General features: G+C 41.9%; 2 protein-coding genes across 3 annotated transcripts; one reads left to right on the forward strand and one right to left on the reverse strand.

Annotated features, from left to right (window-relative positions):
* Positions 1-2,133: 2,133 nt before the first annotated feature.
* Positions 2,134-12,580, reverse strand: LIAS (lipoic acid synthetase). 2 transcript variants are annotated; one of them, XM_049832951.1, is made up of 11 exons: positions 12,469-12,580; positions 11,552-11,724; positions 10,773-10,866; positions 9,979-10,059; positions 9,591-9,747; positions 8,680-8,737; positions 7,486-7,614; positions 6,699-6,844; positions 4,934-5,004; positions 4,030-4,141; positions 2,134-3,069 (listed from the first exon to the last, which is right to left on the reverse strand). In XM_049832951.1, exons 1-11 carry the CDS (start codon positions 12,550-12,552, stop codon positions 3,017-3,019), a joined length of 1,158 nt encoding a protein of 385 aa, XP_049688908.1. In that variant the 5' UTR covers positions 12,553-12,580; the 3' UTR covers positions 2,134-3,016. The 2 variants fall into 2 exon arrangements, with proteins under 2 accessions (XP_049688908.1, XP_049688918.1); XM_049832961.1 differs by lacking the exon at positions 4,030-4,141.
* A 93-nt stretch (positions 12,581-12,673) lies between these two features.
* RPL9 (ribosomal protein L9) lies at positions 12,674-18,134 on the forward strand. Its single transcript, XM_049792148.1, has 8 exons — positions 12,674-12,764; positions 13,214-13,260; positions 13,344-13,459; positions 14,363-14,458; positions 14,785-14,917; positions 16,340-16,420; positions 16,906-17,023; positions 18,019-18,134. Exons 2-7 carry the CDS (start codon positions 13,215-13,217, stop codon positions 17,010-17,012), a joined length of 579 nt encoding a protein of 192 aa, XP_049648105.1. The 5' UTR covers positions 12,674-12,764; position 13,214; the 3' UTR covers positions 17,013-17,023; positions 18,019-18,134.
* The last annotated feature ends 1,858 nt before the right edge of the window (positions 18,135-19,992 follow it).

The raw sequence follows: 19,992 nt of genomic DNA on the forward strand, positions 1-19,992 counted from the left end.
GTCAGTTTTCATTACTTGCTTTTTCTATTCCAAGCTGAGAATTTCTATTTCAAGTTGAACATCTGCAGTAAGTTGCCACGTGTTGTAGTAGAGAAGCATAAATATTTGACATATTTTTAAAGGAAGGGTACACCAATATTAATTATTGATCAAGTGGGAAAAAATTAAAAACTATTCTTAAGTGAACACTGGCTTTGTTGATTTAACCTACAGACTTGAAGTCACTGCAAAATGCAGCGGTTCTCTAGTCAGCTGTGTAACGCTTAATTATGCTTCACACAGTGTAGCAGATTGATGTAATGATGCTCAAAAAGGCTATTCATTCTTTTAAAGTGTCTGTGTCAACTTGAAGTCATATTCCCAAAACTCAGTTTCATGTTTTCCTGATTGCAAGGAAGATTAATGTTTCTTAAAATATTTTATGGCTGCTTTGTGAAACAAACTGACAGAATGAAGTGATTGACATACAAAAAGAAAATGTCACTAAACATGAAACTTCATCAGAAGCAAAATTGAGATAGCACAGGTTTCATGACTGAATTTATAACCTGGAGTTCTGTGAGTCTGGCACTTTAACATATAGATATGGAAAAAGTGAATGGGCAAGAGGGAAGGAAGAGGGTTGTAAAAGCAGGATTTCCTAACTAGGAGAAGAACTTTAGGATTTATCCTCAAAAACCCTTAAAAACAAAACACCCCTCCAAGCTATGAAATCAAAAATTGACTGCTTTCCTTAGAAACCACAGCAAAACATGCAGTTAGAAAACAGCTTATGTAGCTTCTGAAACTTGGTACCAGCTGGCAGACAGTTGTGTAAAAGCATGACATCATCTTCCAAACCACCCAGCAGCAATTCATAAGATAATTCTAACATGAAATAACATTGGACTGTGTTTCCAGAAGCATTATTTCTCCCACTGTAAAGAAGTAATGGATAATTACTGTGCAATGTCCTCTTGTTCCAGTTTGATAATAGCTGTATGGCTCAATTCCTTTTTCCATATTTCTGGTGTTGATCTGCTGAAAGAGCAGTAACTTGGCAAAAGCTACGCTAATATTCTGTTAAATCTGCTCTGTAGGCTAAGTCAAAACCATTATTTATAGTAGGACCTCTAATAAAGGCTGGCAGCTGGTAAATGTGTGGGTATCCTGGAGTTAATGTTGCACCCCTCCCTGCCTGCTGCTGGGGAGTATTGGATTTCTTTACCACAGCTGATAACCTTCCACTGCTCTGGTATTCAATGTACCCCAGCTGAAGCAAGGCATTTTTGGCTCAAAGTATGCCTGGTCTTTCCAAGACTAGTGGTCAGACTTTTTTTTTTTTCCCCATTTAAATTTTAAAATTCATTATTAATATTTTTTTAATTTAAAAAGCGTTGCCTTTCTCTCTGCTTTTACAAAGTACAGCTATTATGACTTCTGTTTCTCTGTTCTTCCCCTCTGTTCCTCATGGCTCAGGCTTCTCTTCCCCTAATTTACACTTCCATTATGCTGCTTAATTAGTACATTCCTTCTAGCTTAAGGCTATTTGTCTTCATAATGCTTTAATACTGCTATACTTCATACTTCATTTTGTGAAGTGTCAGTTGTGCATCACTGCCCTCAGTGGTATAATCTGATTTTTGTTGTTCATGACAATATCAAGTTTCTCCTATATATTAACTTGCTAATTAGCTGTCTTCCTTCTACCATCCTGCTGAGTTGGGGGTGGGTGGAGTGTCCATTCTCATTCACATAGATTACAGTAGTTTAGTAAAAGTACTATAGCCAGCCATAGGGTTACCTGCTCCGTGATGGGACTAGATAAGTTCCTGGCACATTTCCCAAATAACCTCATGAAGATACAGCTGAAGCCAGTTCAAATATGTTATCTAATGTCCATAGCAGACAACTGAGAATTATTAGGGAGAGGTGCATTTTGAACTATCAATCATGATTGTAAAGAGAATTTATAGCTGCTAGTATACCATAAGCCGTGTTTTCATTTCTGCTTGAGCTTAGTACAATATGTAATGCATTTCACATTTCATCCACAATGCAATTCACTTCTTTGCATTCAGATTTAACAGCCAGACCAGGTCTCAAGGGGGCAGGTAACTAGACCGATTAAACACAACCACCACACATTTAGACTGGGTTTTTAACTCCCCTTTAATAAGACAATACCTATGGAGTAGAAGCACAGTACAGAATAGCAGCACTTCTGCATACCCAATACCGAAGAAGCACCTGTGCAACTCAGTGGGGTTTGTTAACAGTCACATACCCAAACGAGGGGTGGCTCTATTTATACTGTTAGAGCAACTCTGTTTTTCCATATGGTTTAAATTATATGGTAGCTACACAAGGTTAATTGTCTTGTCACAAAAGGGCTCTTGTTTTCTTCAACTTGATACCTTGTGTTTACCAAGGCTCACACTTAAGAGACATGCAAGCACCTGAAAAGCATTAGCTATCATCAGAATGGTACAGCTCATTTTCTTAAGCTGCTATCTCTTGAAGGAGTATTACCAGCACTTACTCTGGTATAGTTCAAGATAGCTCTAATATCTGGTCCTTTGGCCCTGCAAGCTTGTGTTACATAATGGTAAGATACATCAAAATATCAGTACCTTTCAAATTTATTATTATCTGATAGCATCTTCACAAGTATTAACTGCAGCAACACTGATGGTAATATCAAACCTGTCTACTTAAATCTGTCCAAATTTTGTTGGTTTTTTTTTTTTTTTTTTAGCTTACATTTCTTCCACCTCAGTTCCATCACTCTTCCAAATCAGTTCTATCTCCTGGCTTCTTGCTGAACCCTAGAAGTACTATGTAGTTGTAGCCTTGCCAGAAGAAATGAGGTAAAATAATGTGAAGTGTTTTGGTGAGAGAAAAAGTGTTCTGGAAAGATAGTAAGTTTATTCATACATCCACCATCTGGTCTTCTGCATTTCTGGAACTGAGTATAATTATGCGCTGAAAAAAGGATCCTTAAAACTGGCTGCTTTAAATAAGTTCACTCTCATTTTCAGATGGCTTTTGTCTTTCTTTTTTCTACTAAGTTCTTCAAGAAGAATTCACCTAATTAAAAGGCAAAAAAAGCACCGAAATGATTTGTAGGTATTTCAGTGAAGTAAAGCAAAACAATACAAATCCTTACTTAAGGCAAGTATTCTATTCTACAATACAATTGTCCTTACCAGTACTTTATAGTAATTCAATTCTATACAACAGCACTTTCAGCATACATACATACAGCAGGGACGTAAAAAAAACCCCAAACCAAAACCCATAACCCAACACACAACCCCTTCACTCCCCAAATCCTGATCTTTCTCAGGCTCAATTTTATGAAATAGCTCTGGTTCTTTGTACTTTCCAACAGGCAAAGGTGAATTATTTAATTAAAAATTAATTCCTATTTCATAAAGTTATCAGCAACTTACAGTGAAACCTGCTATAAATCTCATTTGAGCTGGCAGTAAAACAGTCCAAGAAGCAAGGTGCCCCAGATGAGTCTTCTCTGCCCTCTCTTTAGGAAAAAGCAGGATGTTGGATCTACACCACAGTTTCATTAATATCAGCTGCTACTTAATACTCAGTGCTTTGTCAGAAAAAGCACTGCCATAAATGTGTCTAATTATTTCTAAGGCACTCTAAATAAATTCTGCCTAAAGCAACAAAACTGCATCACAAAGGGCCCCATTAAACCCTGAAGCATCCAAGAGGTGGATCGTAAAGGAAATCTTGCAAATTGGGTACCCTTTATCCTGCCCCATGTATTAAGTAGAGTACAAACTAGGTTTAGTACAAAAAATTAGCTTAAGCAGCACAGCAGCTGTACAAATACCAATTACTGTCATACTGATGCCTTTACGTGACCTACAGAAGGTAGTAAATGTAAATTAAAAAAAAAAAAAAAAAAAAGATGACTATATGAGGTATCCTTGAGCTAAGGTGAGCTTTGTTGCTTATTACTTCACCATTTTAACTTTATATAATGTTATGTGCTGAAGAATCTAATGCTTTTCAGTAGTTTACCTGCTTTATAGGAGGAGCGCACTAAAGGCCCACTAGCAGTGTAATGGAATCCAAGATCATTTCCTACTTTTTCCCAGTACTTAAATTTTTCAGGAGTTATATACTCCTCAACCTGAGTGAAAAGAATTAATTTTTGATCAGGTATTAATGCAAAGGCAATGGCTATAGCTAGCATTCAGTGACATGAAACACAGTTATATGCCAAGTTCAAAATTTTACACTCCAAAACTTTCAGCAGTCAAGTCACAAACTGAATTTTCTCTCTGCTTTCTACCAAAAGAATACATTTTATTTGCTTTTCAGATTTAGCTGAAAAGTTTAAAATTTAATTTCTAGTTGTTGCTTTATCATTTTCTTGACTCTGTTTTTGAAAGGTCCTTCTGAGAAACATTTTTTTTCCTCCATGTTACTATATTAAAAAAACCCCAATAGTCCTACAAATCTCTTCACTAACAGTTATTTCAGTGAAAGATAGTAACAGAACAAAGATTCAAGCTCTGGACAGATTACAGAAGGAGAAAATGGTCATTTCCTCAGCTAAAGTGGCACCATTAAGAGAGACCCTATGAGAGAGTGAAAGGGAGCTGGCCTGAGCCATTATGTTTGAGACAGATACACAGTGAGACTCTTGTTTTCCAGAATCATGCCTCAGCTCCAGCTGTCTCCCCAGCTAATAGCAACAAGTAGCAATGGGAGTCCGCAGAATATGGAAGGGATTAAATGGCTGACGTCATTTTTAGTGAAGAGTCCATAACAGATGATGATCAGGTTAAACAAGGAAGGAAATTTTTCCCAACATCTGCAGTTAAGGTAAATATGCATATCAACTATCAATTTGAAAGAGGAAACTTGACTGTGCAAGGTACAGAACATAGGACTGCCTACAAGTTAAAGGCACTTTTACCTTTAGGTGACGTTTTGTTGGTTGCATGTACTGTCCTAGGGTCAAACAATCTACATCTGCTTCCCGCAATACTGTAAAAACAAAATTCCCTGTTAGTGGCATAAGGATCACAAGGGATTGTCAGCAATTAGAAAACACCCTCCTTCCAAGTCTGAGCAAAAGTCACTCCACAGCACTCCACAGGGGTTACATTCTGCTCTCCAGCAAAGGGAACTTGCAACCTCCATGAGAGTAGCCTCATACCTCATTCTGAGCTCCATGCTGCTGCAAGACCTGAGCTATCTAGTTTAAAGCTGGAGAGAATACCACTGCGCTGTACTCGCTGCAGTCACGTGTCTCACTGCAGAGATGACATGCTCTTGTCTTTTTTGTCTCACAGCTTTTCATTGTGGCTTCAGGTCAGAGCCTTCATTTGACAAAAAATGGATGCGTGCACATATACTTGGCACTTCTCCACTGTTTCAAGCGTCTTCATGCAGAAAAGATGCGGGCAGTTCTAAAGAGCTATAAACCCAAGGGAAATTGCCAGCATCTTTTGCCAGTTTTACATACTGAAGGAGGTATGTTCGTTTTGATGCCTGCAGAATCTCATCAACTTTGTATGCTGAAATTTTAGTATATACTAGAATCAGTATACAGCAAATGAATTCAGGTAGTCTGCTTACAGAGGGAAATCCAGACACCTGACAGTCAGCTAGCCTGAAGAATTATGTTCACCGCAGCTAGTGGGATGTTCCAAACAAAGGGATGGCTAAGGAATCGGCTTAATATCTCCATGTATTTTCTGGCTACTTGGGCTGGCTGCCCCCAAGTCAAATAGAAAAGACTGCGTTTCGGTTACATCATCACACTCACTGTTACCCTGGACTCTCTGTTTAGACTGATACGGTTCTGTAAAGAAACTGGTTCAATACCAGCACATTTACCTGTTCTTTAACTTGTACCCACAGGAGGGAAGGAGAACAAAATTAGAGTAACTGAATGAATGCAGTGGGTAATGCTTTGTCTCCGAATACATCCACGAAAGTGGCCTGAAAGCAAATAGCACCAAATCTGAACCTTCATACTCTTGTGGCTAGGAAATGCCAGGCAGGAAGAATGAGGAAATCAGGAACTGTACTTTTATGGCCCAGTTTGTGGGGCAGCTGCAGAAAAACTAGACTATATCACTGCATTCTAATATATGGGTTGTTGTACACAAAATAAAGTACCAGGTAGACATTCTTTCAGGATATGGGAGAAATGCCATAGGATTTATCAATTTCTTCCTACAAGCAAAATGCATTCACTCGCCACTGTGACATTTTCTCCTCTTAAAAATATATTTACATGAAAATGTAAGAACATGCTACACCTCTGAGGATAGTAACTTTTTTTGCACCTAAGTAAGCTGAAATAAATTATTTTAAACAATTAGGTCTGCTATTTCTAAAAAGGAATGCACAATAAGGCAATTATGTTGCAAGCCCATTATTTAACTACAGCAAAGATGTTAATGTAGTCACTCAGAGAAAGTCATAATTTCCACTGAACTCAACATGAGCTGGATCTACCTGTCAAATTGAACCTGAAAGCCATATGAAGCCAAGTATTTCAGAAGTTCAATCCTTTTTAACCAAACTGGTCTTTTTTTCCATAAAGCTTGGAAAACATTCCTGCACCAGCAAACTGATTTGCACGTAGAGGCAAAGGTGCTTACAACTGTTTTGCAACGCAGTAAAATTCACAGCTGTGAATTCTGGCACGTATTTCAACACCAACTTACATTTCATTGTGGAATACACTTGTTCGTCAGTCTCGCCTAGCCCCAACATAATGGAGGTTTTAGAAATGACACCGGGCTGGACCTCTTTAGCGTGCTTCAGCACTCGTACGGACTGCTCAAAGTTGGCTCGGGGATCACGGACCTTCCTTTTCGTATTTTCAGCAGAAGGGGGAAAAAACACGCCCGAAAGGGTGCACGGAAGTTAAGAGATGCCGAGAAAGGCGCGTCCTGCTAGTTTCTGCACAGCGAAAACGGCAACCTGGCGGTGTTGGCTGCCTAGTCGGACACCGGACGAACGCGCCCCGCCCCACCCCACTCCGAGGCAGCACCCCACGCCACGGGATACGCCCCAGCCCCCCCCGGCCCCGCCTGCGGCCGCCCTGGGCCCCGTGCCCCCTCCCCCCCGCCCCGCGTCCGGCCCCACCCCACGGCGGGGGCGGGGCCGCCCCGGCCCAGCGCGGAGGCGGCCCGGGCAGGCGACACCGCCCCAGGGCCGCCCCGGGGGCCGGGGCGCGGCGCGGCGCGGGCGCCCTCTGCCGGCGGGCGGCGGGCAGGGCGGCGGCGGCGCGCGAGGCAGGCTGGGAGCGGGCCCGGCCGGCGGCGCCCCCCGCGCCATTTCCCCCTGCGCCGCCCGGCCCGGCCCAGCCCTGCCCGCCTCGGCCGGGAGCGGCAGCGAGGGCTTCAGTGCAGCTCCATGGCGCCGGCTCTCCCTTTCACACCACGTCCTGTCACAACCCCCCTTGTCCCTTTGTCCTTTCTTCCCTTTCTACGTACCGGTGTCGCTTACCTCTGCAGTTCCGGCACCGTCTCCACGTTGTGGGCATACACATCCAGTCCCGACAACGCGACTTTCTCCACAGCTTTAAGGTCCCCTCGAAAATCCGGCGTCAAGCATTCTACCAGGATTTTCGAATTCCTGAAAGGCAGAGACAAAATGAACGCACCTATGGGACTTGTGTCCCTGTGGCTAAAAAAACTCAATACGGCAAAGAAAACCAACAGCGCTAAACCAACAACGCCCTGATAAGCAAAGTTAATTCAGGATAGGCTTCTAAAACAACAGATTTCTGCAAATACTCGTATTACGATTCAAACAAAACCTCATGTGTTTAATTCCCGATTTTACTGAGGTGAGCTGGAGCAGAACGAAAGCCAAATAATAAATCTAAAAGCGATTCCAACCGTCTCTTGAACAATCACCGTTTATGTGTGATTTTTCAGGTGTCGTCGTTGCACGTTAACTTAACGCGAGTTTCATATCATAGCTCCAAACTACAGAGGAGCTGTAAACCTGCCTACTGGGATAAGAAGACTCTGCATTATTGCCCTGGACTCTAATCTTGGTGTCCAGGAGCCAGACTTCAGCTCAGAAAGGCAGGCGGGGAAAACTGCGGGAACCTTCCAAGTGCCAAGATACACTGGATAAGGACTTAAATGAGGCGATACAGATTAAAGCTGCAGGTAGACAAGTATGCTATCAAATGGCATACAGGGCGCCAATGTAGAGCAAAGGCGGCACAGCTAGGGAAAGCAGGAAGGTACAATCACGGACTTAGAAACAGCCATGGTGGGAACGCACAAAGCAATCTGATCACTGCTGAAAGAGAAACCCGACTTCTTCTGTCATGTGGTGACACTGTTACCTAAATCCCCTGTGTTTGAGCCCCAAGCTTTGAGAATGAGCATACCTCAAAAGTATGTACTCATTTCCTGGTAAACCAGCTCCCTGTTCAAAGAAATAATACAGTGCTTAGCTTTAAATAAGCCTGGGCTAAACTGGAAATGCACCCAAATTCAAAACATTTTAGGGCCATTACATGAGAAAGATGAAAAACATGAAAAAACCCAATGGGGACAGATAGGCTAAAGGCAGACTTTTGTATCTGCATGCCTGGAATAATCCAGCTAAAGGTAGTGTTGACCTATATGCAGTACCACATTGTAAAGTTTTAATAATAATAGTGACACATTAATGATATACCTTTCTTTCAGATGAGAGACTGTCTTTGCAAAGTGTTCGGCTCCACCGTCAGGCATATCTAGAAGCATTTCAATTATTCAGTTAACCTTTCTGTTCAAGAAATTTATTTACTTATTAGCAAAGCCACAAAAAACCTACAGATTCAAATTTAAATGCAAAATAATAAAGCAGTCAAACCCCAGACTTATCTTAACTACTTATGCCAAAGTTTTGCAACAGATATTCTGCCAAGCCTTCTTCTACACAAAGCCTAACTGTGATCATCTAGGGCAGACTTCAAATGTTTACTCTGAATTTACCCATCTCTAGGTTCACTGTCAGCCTGAGCACAGAATTCATCTATTTATGGTTTTGGTCTGAGAAACAGTTCTACAAAAATTGAAATATACATATTATTTCTCTTTTATTGTAAGCCACTGGACTTTCCACCATATTGAAAAGCCTTTACAACGGTTTCCCCCACCTATGTGGTGTCACCACAAAGGAGCTACTACAACCTTAGAAAAAGGCAACTTTCAGTTTTGTTAAGTGTAATATATTCCAGGTTTAGTTTTTGGAAGGAAGTTCTGTAATGGTATTGTACATGAATGTTTGTGGGGTGGGTTTTTTTGCTAATCAAGTAATAGAATATGGTGTATACATATGTATTTTGCAAAAAATGAGTTATAAAATATTTAGTATTGTAATATTCTTGATGTTTAATAACAGTGTAATTTCTGTTATGTTTTACCAGACATAGAGAAATACTAAGAATATGTAGAAACTTTCCAATGTTTCAGCACTTTCGACTCCTTTGAAATAGCAATCCTCAACAATTGCGCCGAGTGATAAATATTTATCGAGGTCTGTGTTTATGCCATGTAATGCCTATGAGAGCTTAGACTGGAAGAGATGAGAGACAACATACTAACCGTCTCTGTCCACAGACGTCAATACAACATAATCCAAGCCCCACTCAGCTATAGCCTTTGCTGTGTTGTAAGGCTCCTTGGGATCCAGTGGAGGTGGATTTTTTGCTGTCTTTACTGAACAAAATCTGCAACCTCTAGTGCATGTGTCACCCATCAGCTGAAATAAGAAAGACATTCCTACCTTTACATTGTACACATCACTATTGCTCAGCTGAGAAAAAGCTGCATGACCTAGGTCAGATAAATCCCAATTCTGAGCAAAAAACCTAGGACAGTGCTTTACTCAAATTACTTGTAATAAACCCACTCCACTACAGTAGAGATTCAACAGTACACTACAAACACCTTAAACTTTAATAGAATACTTAAGAAATGTTTAATGGCTTACCATAATAGTAGCTGTAGCTGTAGCATATTCACCACCTCCCCAGCATTCTCCAATGTTGGGACAACGTGCTTCTTCACATACCTAAAGGTAAAAGACAGTACCTGTCTTGTTTTCCGTACTATTATTAAAAATTATCATTGTATTATTGATGAGTTTCAATACTAGCCTACAAACAAAACATAAATTCCTTCTGCAACAAATGAGGAAATGAAGTTACATGTTGTTCTGTAAGAAGTCATTAGAATAAATGGGAAGAATTGTTTCCTGACATTCATTACCATTCTTTTCCTCTACTTCACAACTCCAAAAAACTCCTCAACCACATAACTGCCTTTTTAATTAGCACAGATTGTCATTAACATTTTAAATTTAAAAACTGATAAAAAGTTCACAAAGCCTATGATGCATCAAAGCATGTTCTTACTCTGGAAAAAAAAAAAAAAAGAAAAAAGCTCTCCATGCATACCCCACCACTTTTTACTGTCTGAAAGGTATATTTAATGAAATTCGTGTATTTCTAGAATTTCTTTTCATGCAAAACTTGTATGTAACTCTGAAATTATGTGTGTTTCCATTAAGAAGGGTCACACATAGCATCTTCTGATCTCTTTGGTGATGCAAATAGTAAACCCTAGTATTTAAAATCACAGCAGGAAAAATGTGAAATTGGGCTTGGTTTCAGTATTGAAGATCACGCAAGACATGGTTTCTACCTGGCCTCCACAGAGAAATAATTTTGTATCTTTAAAAAATGCCTTATTTCTACAGGAAAACTTGGTTGGTACTAGATTTACCGTATGAAGATTTAAACTTCTCAAGGTATTCTTTAGTTTATTGTAGTTCTTTCCCATGGGAATCTTTGTTTTCAGCCATGGAGGAAGTCGCAGCCTGAATAACATCAAGCAAACATAAAAATTAGTAAGTTATTTACAGGGTAAGCTTCCGTTAATTTCATCGATCCACTTTAATTTGTTACAGACCCCAACCAGGAAAGGTTCCTTGAAAACTGATGCAACTCAGCAACCAATATTAGCACCATTCATGGTCATAACAGACTTCGCTCATCGATGTTTTTCATCATCCCAACATTCAAGAATAGGAGTTTGTTGTCATTGGAACATGTGCACCAGTGGGATTTAATAGTGTCACACTGGAGACTGCAACAATTAATGGCAGCGTATGTTACACAGCTATCACAAAAGTCTGATCAAATTTATAACTGGAAATATGGGAGTTTTAAGTATTTTTTAACTGAGTCTTCATTTTTTGTTTAATTCTATCAACAATATTTTTTCAACACTCAAGTAGGGTACACTCACCTACTGATGCACATTTGTAATTTAATACAGGCCCTGCCATAGGCACTCAAGTGAGAAAACACCACCATGTCTTCATGTTTTGTTACACATTTGAAGTTAATAATGTAAGCGTTTGTTCTTTCTTGAAAAATTATGAAACTTGCAAACCAGTATGGCAGAATTTAATAAAAATACATTGTATACGCTTTGTAGTTAATACTAAGCACACAAGATAACTGCAGTTGCTTCCACGCACTATTTAAAATCATGGTTACCTTTCTCCTTTCTGACGCTTTAAATTGCCTTTATACTCAGCCCACGTGCTCTTGTCTGACAACTCTCCAGATACAAAGTCTTGTAAGTCTGGTCCGTTTTGCAGAAACTCTTTTTTTTCCTCCGGCGAAGACCCTGACGTCCTGTACTGGTTACAGACGTGGCTCCCAGACACCTAAAAAAAGCAACACTGCAATTTATTGAATTATAAATGTACTAGCATGATATACGCTAAACAACTGCTTGTCCTTTCGGTGGTTAATGTACACTTTGTCTAAGCATTTTCCCAATTGCCTTTGAGTTAAACATACAATTCTCTTCTTCGTCTGAAGCCACGTGAAAGAAAAAGCACGATCTCTCCCAAAATACCTTCGTACCAAACCAAGTTATAGCGGTTTCGGGTATCAGTAACATTGCATGGATTAATTCGAGATTTCGGGGCTGGAACGCAAGGCGTTGAGCGGATGGAGGGCTCGCTGCCGAGCCGGGAACGGACGGTCGTTATTTCGGTGGAGATACGGTAGCAGGGGTCGGGCTCTCGGAAGCGGGGCTGGAAGCCGGTGGGGGCCGTGGCTCCCCGTTCTGTCACTGAGCGAGCCTGCGGGGGCACGGGCACGGGCACGGCAGCTCCCCGCTTCCCTCACGTCCCGACACCGGACCGCCGCGGCCACCCGGGGCTCTGCCCGCCGCCGACCACCGCTGTCACGGCAGCCCCCGGCCATCAAGGGACGAGCTCGGATGACAGCATCGTCTTCTGCCACCGCGACGCGCCCCGTCCCCTCACCTCACCTCACCGGGGGTCCGTCCCGAGGTCCCCCTACCTGTGCCCGGACGCAACGCCCACCCCGGGGTACGCTTCGCGGCCCGCCATCCGGCACCCCACCCCGCAGCACACCGTCCTGAGGCGGCGCCCACTCACCCGTCCCTGGGCCCCCCCCAGCAGCAGCCGCCGGGCGGCCGTGGCGGCGGCCCCGCGGCAGCGGCCCCGCGGCAGGAGCGACATGGCGGCGCCTGCCGAGCGGCCGGCCCGATCGATCCCCTCAGTGCTCGGCCGCCCCGCCTGGCCGCCCCCGTCAGCTCACAGCGCATCGGGCCTCGGCTGCTCTCGCCTCGTCGACGACTACCTCGGCGCGATGACGCCAGGGGGGTGGCCGGATCGGCTACAAGTACGCGATGACGTCAGACGCTGCCTCTTTCCGCTCTGCTTGCTGCGAGGTGAGGCGCGGGCCGCCGGCGGCATCCGGGGCCATCCGCGGCGGGCAGCCTCCCCGAGCGCCCCGCCGTGCCGCGGGCGGTTTCCCGGGGCGGCGCCGGGCCCAGCCGCCGCGTTCCGTCCCGAGCCCTGCGGGAAGGACGCCGCCGGGATGGCGCCTTCCCCCCGCCCCCCCCCCCCCCCTCCCCCGGCGGTTTTAGGCCCGGGCTGGGCCCCGCTGTGGAGTTGAGCGCTGAGGCCACCGCATCTCGCCGCTGCTCTGGGCCCGGGGCGGGGTGTATCGGTGTTGGAAGTGGAGCCCGGCGCCGCGGCGGCTCGGAGGTGGCAGAAGGGAGGCGGGGGGCATCGGGTGGGCGCTCGGTAGTCGCGCGTTCCAGGGTTCGTGCGGAGGGGGCGCAGAAAAAGGGCCTTGTCTTCAGAGTTTGCAGCTTCTTTCGGTTGTGCTTCGTAGGATGAAGACCATTCTCAGCAACCAGACCGTTGACATCCCCGAGCAAGGTACGTCTGCGTGTGCCTTCGAAAGGCGTTTTGTGGTGCTGACCCCGCAGCCGGTTAATGCGCATTTGCCTTCTGATTTCCAGTCAGTGTTTCACTGAAGGGCCGGACAGTCATCGTAAAGGGCCCCAGAGGAACCTTGCGAAGGGATTTTAACCACATCAATGTGGAGCTGTCCCTCCTGGGAAAGAAACACAAGAAGGTGAGCGCTGCAGGGATCGTTTCTCTGCCCAGAGAGGGAGGGTGGCTTCACAGTTAGCTTTAAAACTTCTTGATAGTGTAGAAGATTGAACCAAAACTTTTAGCCAAAGATAAGTTATTTAATTTTTCGCTTGTTTTTGTGTTTTCTGAAAGAGCCTGGTCTCATGGAACATTGGGACCTACTCGGGAACTGGAATTCTTGAAGTTCTCTGATACATTGGAGTGAATTTGTTGATTAATATTCTTTTGTACTTACAGACAGGTAGTTACTGGGAAGGGGATTGATCATTGTATGATCATTGTATGCTGTGTTTTATGAACTGGCTAGTTTTATTTAGATAAAACTAACTCTCTACGTTTAATTTCCAGAATTGGCAAGTTAGCATCAGGGGAGCAGATGTATTCTAAATAAATGCATAATGTTTTTGTTCTGTCTTAAAAACCACACAAAAAAAAAAGGGGGGGGGGGAGGAGTGGCTGATTTCAGGTACTTTTTCAGAAACATCTAGTGTTTCATTAAAACACTGTACCCCCACACAGTGTTTCATTAAAAAGTTGATAGATAGTACCTGGGAGACTGACATTGGAACAACCTGTTCAGTGTGTAGTGTTTGATAAAACATCTTATAGTTTAAGATGTCAGAATATCTATGCCAACTTCTCTGAAGATTTGTTAGTAATGAGATATGAAGAAAAAAATATTTTTCTTGAGGGTTAGGACTTAAAAGACTTCTAGGTGGGCTTTTAGTAGTCTTTCAAAGTAACAAAATACCTTTGTGCTTTTGTCAGGAGGGATTCTAAGTAGTTTACCTGAAATTCTTACTGTTAATTTGTGACAAAAACTGTTCTAGTTTTGAAGTGTAGCTGAAAGCAATGTTATTTCTACTTATTTCTTTTAACACAGCTACGTGTTGACAAGTGGTGGGGTAACAGAAAGGAGCTGGCAACAGTTCGCACAATTTGCAGCCATGTACAGAACATGATAAAGGGTGTTACACTGGTGAGTTTTATTTTGAAATAGGATCACTCGTCATTTTTGTTACAACAATAGACAGCCTGTTCTTTTAGTGAGAGCTTTTCTAAGCATCCAAGGTGTAGCTTTCTCTCTTTTTTTTTTCTCCTTGCATGTGCTGTCAAACAAATTGTGCAGGTGGAGGAAAGCATAAACAATAAACTCTGTATGTCTCTTGGGCTCAGTGGCTTGCCCTTGTTAAGAAACTATTTTCAATATGTTTTGGTTTTAGGTATCTCCAATAAGTTTTACGCATCTGTTTTACTTTTTGGATGCATTCTGCTTTCAATATCTGATAATGTCTTTTATCCTAGGGATTTCGTTACAAGATGAGATCAGTGTACGCTCACTTCCCAATCAACGTAGTTATACAGGATAATGGCTCACTTGTGGAAATCCGAAACTTCTTGGGAGAGAAGTACATTCGCAGAGTGCGTATGAGGCCAGGTGAGCGTATCTGGAGATGTACTTTACTATTTCTAACTAGGGTTTCTAAACTATTTTCTTTGGATACTGCCATTGATAATAGGAGATGGCAAATGATTGTTGAAGCAACATTTGCCTGTCTGAGTTTGTGTAGTCTTATGATACCTTTGCCACTGTTTAGATTTATTATTAATGCTTTTGTAGTTTCTTTTTGGTAATGAGCGTTAGCTAATAACTAGTTTCGAGCTGGTTATTGTAATACGAGTTACAAGGAGCCCAGTGTTTACTTTCATCATTGTGAGATCTTGACAGTGTTCATAGTTGGTAAACTGCAGGTGCTTAATTTTAGATCTGTGTTTCTGTTTTAAACATTGTACATGAACTAGTTTCACACCACATCATATTTTTGGTCTTTGAAGTGGTGTTGTATTTTGAATTTCCTGATTGTCTAGGAGCACGTATGATAAACTTCAAAATTATCATCTGTAAACCTTACCTGTTGGTTTTACATCTTGCATACTTGGGAGTTTGAGCAAAATGTCTAACAGAGTAAGCATCTGATGGAGCTTGTTAAACTTCTGAAAGGAGGAGACAAAACATGTTATAAACACAGTTACCTTAGAACTGTAGGGAAGACTTTCCATATCTTTTTTTTTTTTATATATATAATTCCAGTTCTGGTGAAGGTATGGGTAAGGATATTCAGTGTGACTGGTGTTTTGGGGTGGCTTTAGATGAAGGCTTCAGACTTGCCCAAAACTAGTGGTAGATACAGTGCAGAGTTATTAGGGGGGCTTTGACTTTGATTTACTGTGGGATATTAAGGGTGGGTTCGTTTATTGTATTTGATTTAAGTCAGCCTTTACTTCAAAGATAGTAAAGTGCTGGCTTAAAAGCTAACAGCTATTGACTAATAGATCAAACTGTAAAAACTTAATTGTGTTATTCTCCTTGCAAATGAAAGTTTCCTGTTAAGACTCTTGGATGTCCTAGTGTTTACTCCATGTGAGTCCTCGCAGTGTTGCCAGTATAAACATGGTGTGTGACATGTCAGCGGGCAGGAGTTTTTTTAATGACTTAGTTTTGTTTTAATGACCATAAGAATGTGGAAAATGGCACCACCTAGCTGGCAAAGCCATGCTGGCAAAATCTCTGGCTGTAAGCAGTGTTGGCGATTAATGCTGTAACATTTAAGTAGGAATGTCACTTGGTTGCTTTCAATCCAGATTGTGACTTGCACTGATCTTTGAGTGCTGAAACTGTGTGAGGGAGGACAGTCTTGGAAGGGATTTGAGGGACTCTTTTAACAAAGTCACGGGAGCTTAATTATTGCCTAGATAGTACTTTATAGATCTGTAAATTGGGACAGGACGTAAATACTGTTTCTTTAGTATGCTTAACATCTTCACCAACGATGTAGATTGTGTGTTTTCCTTTCTGTAGGTGTTTCCTGTGCAGTATCTCAAGCCCAGAAAGATGAGCTGATCCTTGAAGGGAATGACATTGAATTGGTCTCCAATTCAGGTTTGTGAAAGTAGATGTGTGGGAAGATACAATGATACAGCCACTTTCATCTGGAGGTGTGAGCTTAGCAAATTGTCGTTTTTGTCAAACCCTGAGGTAAACGACAGCTCATATTTTTTTTATTCTAGTCACCATAATTGCTTTTCTTAGTTCCTTATGCTTTTTCTAAACTTAGAGACATTTTACAAGTCTACAGAACCCCTGCCCCTTTTTTTTTTTTTTTTTTTTGATGGCTGCCTTGGCACTGAACTTTTCAGCTTTTCAGTTGTATGAATGCGCAGTAATAAACTGGCACTGCCCTGGGCTGCCAAGGCAGGCTCAGGAAAATGCTTTCTGTTTTCATTAGAACCAACAGGATTTCAAGTTGCTGATTCCTTTCTCCAGGTGACAGTTTCATTTGTTAGTTGAGATATCAGAGAGTAAACAAAGGCTCCAAGTTCGTTCAGACCTCTTGCTTTGTGCTAACGGTCTTGCTTTGCCTGCAGCTGCCTTGATCCAGCAAGCCACTACGGTCAAGAACAAGGATATCAGGAAATTCTTGGACGGTATCTATGTCTCTGAGAAAGGAACAGTACAGCAGGCAGATGAGTAAAACTCTAATAGGTTGGTATCATCTTAACACAGACTGTACATTTTCAGTGTGGAGATGGTTACTCGATTTGGGGACTTGACAAGGTTTATCTACTTTTAACAAGGCTGTGGTTAAGCAGGTTCCCCACAGGGATGCAGTTGTGCTAGTAAAAGGCATCATAAGAGGTCTCATAAAACTTAAATTTTGCTAGGTCTTTCAACAGTGACTTTCCATCTCTCATCAACTTGATATTATGCTGCTGTATGGAGAAATATCGAACTCTAAAGTGCTGTATTGTATGCTGTGAATGCCCGTTATGATGGTGGCTGAGAATTTAAAACCAGCTGACCTAGCATCATAGACTGGTTCACAGCTCTTTACAGAGAAGGCTTAGACTAATGTTCCTCCTGGTTGGACACTGACCTCATTAAAAAAAAGTGGTCAGCACTTAATTTATATATAAAGGTTTTCTGTGTGGTTTGTGTGTAAATGCTTGTAAACAAAGGTCAGTTTAACAATGACAACTATTTACACTATGTATGTACATTTGTTACTAAAGTTGAGTACAAGGATTTGGGGATAATGTAAGAATTCTAACTACTAAAAGAATTTGATGCATTTCAGCTATGTATGGTTCCATACATGGTACAGAACATTTGTGCAGGATGACTGAGACAGGCTGACTTGCAAATAAAATAAATGTTGTGTACCTTCTGAACCTAAACTTGAGATGGAGCATGCAGGCAAAGTTAGTTTCATAAATTAAAATTCTTTTTATCACGAGCTAGGTACTAGACACTTGCAAGCTACTGAAAAAATGATTTTTAGTGCTGTTCCAAGTTCCTTGAGAGACAGAACAAACTCTTACCGGCTTGTTAAACAGTCGTGAGCTGTTGTGGTTGAAGGCATCTTTAAGTAATCTTGTCTGATTAAAACTATCAGATAAATTGTCATATGTCTTTAAACTTTCAATTTCACATTTGCAGTGCTAAAATCTTTCTAAAAGCTCTTAACTTTTTATTTACAGTTGTCTGGATCCTGGAGCAAAAGATCATGAGACATTTTATCAGCAAGGACCAGCTTGAAGAGTCTGATACAAAACCCAAACACCATGAGATGTTTAATAAATTAAAATATATTTCATATTTTGGCCTCCTTTTTTTTTTTTTAAGAACTAAATGGTGATTGCATGAACCTGTTCAAGATCTTTGGCTTTTGGAGAAGCAGATTGTCACAGGGTAATGCAAGATAAACGTTAGCACTGTGTACATGTTGCTTCACCAGACTCAGAACATTCAGATGGAAGTCTGATGGTTTGGAAACCTCATGCTGGTGGAGCATGGACCCAGCAGGTAAAGCCATGAAGTGGTAGTTTTAAATCATAGCATTAAGAAATAACAAAAGTATTGTTCTCACAGAAAGAAGACTAGTGTTCTTTCACATCATTTCAGAACCTCAAACTGCAAAAACTGATTTCCATGTACAGTTTCTGGAGGGGAATTCAGACTTGCGATGACAAGAATGTAGAGTAAAAACAAAACTGGAATTGGTAGAACCAGATTTGTAAGACCATTTAAACTCAATACAGAGATAGAAGTAGTCTGAAAGTACAATGCCTTAGCTATATTGCTCTCTTAAGAAAACCAAGGGCTTGACCTCAAGAGTTCAGGCAGAGCTTATTGCTGACTTTAGCGGTTTGTGTCATCTGGGGAGATAGCTCTTTTTTTTCTTGGTTACTAACCTTGCCATGTAGCAATATCTAATGGGGATGTGGTACTATTTCTGTACTATGATAGAAATCACACTGTCACTTGTTACATTGTTTTGAAAAAAGGTTCACAGGAAATACTGGGGTAGTGCAGAAACATAGTTGGCAACAAGTGGCTAAAGCTTAATGTTCAGGAAAGCATCTATGCATGCCTAAAATTCAGAAAACTGCCCAAAGCACCTGCTTGCACAATTCTTCCGAGTTCAACAGGTGTGTGCGGTACTATTGTCTCTGATCCTGGGAAAGTAGTGGTACTAAACTTTGCAGCCATGGAAGTTGTACATGGCCTGCTTAACATTTTTAAAATAAGTTCGTGTGCTGTTCAAATCGTGCAGAGAAGGGAGTTTTCCAAAATTCTCTGTGCTCCCACAGTGCACATGGAATTCAAGAGGAGTTTCCCTGTAGTATGCTTCAGTGTGATTCCATGGTTGCTGTGAGTGATAACTAAGTCAGTGTCTTTGGGTGGCGGAAGGATGTACACACCTGGAATAGTTGTGCTGGTATAACATTTTCTAGTAGAAAATGGGCCAGAGTGCCTCATCATTTTACTGGTACTTATCTTTTGAATTAATGAACCTTCTGTGATGTTGACCAATACTTGAAATATAATGGAGAAATAGTCTCATAGATCTATGAACTGAGACTCAAGGTTGGGTCAGGTATTGGGAGTTTGGGGGTGCCAATTGCTCATATCCTCAGAGTGGCACTTCCACACAGTTTCCAGTATGTTAAGTGGCCATAATACTTCATCATTTACATTATTGTTTACTTTATCATAATACATTATCATTTACCTTGTGTCTGATGCTATCTTGTGTGTTCGGATGCAGTTGGAAAAGACTGTATTTATATGCCTCGTCTTCAGAGGTGCTGGGATACAGATGAAGTGCGTGTATCTGTTTTGGGGTCCTTAAGACTGAGGTAACTAGCTTCTAGTGGGAACAGGTTGGGGGTTTCACTGTGTCTTGAAAATGATACTAGGTGCTGGAAAGAAAGGTTGTGGAGGGAGGTAGTAGGAATTTAACTGATGGCTCTTTCTGCCCCTCATTCCACTCCTAGCTTCTCTACTCCTCTCCAGAGGTGTGGGGTACCTGCCTGGGCAGTGATGATCTGATGCAATGACTGAGAAGGCTGGCCGATGTGAATTTTAAATGGTGGTGCAGTTCATGGGGAAAACCTGTTGAGCTTATTTTGAGATGACCAAAACCAGACCAAGGGAAACCTCTGGGTTTG

The sequence above is a fragment of the Accipiter gentilis genome, chromosome 3 (genome assembly GCF_929443795.1).
Source record: "Accipiter gentilis chromosome 3, bAccGen1.1, whole genome shotgun sequence".
NCBI lineage: Eukaryota > Metazoa > Chordata > Aves > Accipitriformes > Accipitridae > Astur > Astur gentilis.

Bases quoted from the DNA above. Each gene is read 5' to 3' on its own strand.
- LIAS (XM_049832951.1), bottom strand. From the start codon at position 12,552: ATGTCGCTCCTGCCGCGGGGCCGCTGCCGCGGGGCCGCCGCCACGGCC. The intron at 5,005-6,698 runs GTAAGTTGGTGT...TTGTTTTTACAG, and splicing joins AGTGTATTCCACAATGAAAT to TATTGCGGGAAGCAGATGTA. The intron at 4,142-4,933 runs GTAAAAGTGCCT...CTTTTCACTCAG, and splicing joins CAACAAAACGTCACCTAAAG to GTTGAGGAGTATATAACTCC.
- RPL9 (XM_049792148.1), top strand. From the start codon at position 13,215: ATGAAGACCATTCTCAGCAACCAGACCGTTGACATCCCCGAGCAAG. The intron at 14,459-14,784 runs GTGAGTTTTATT...CTTTTATCCTAG, and splicing joins TGATAAAGGGTGTTACACTG to GGATTTCGTTACAAGATGAG. The intron at 14,918-16,339 runs GTGAGCGTATCT...TCCTTTCTGTAG, and splicing joins CAGAGTGCGTATGAGGCCAG to GTGTTTCCTGTGCAGTATCT.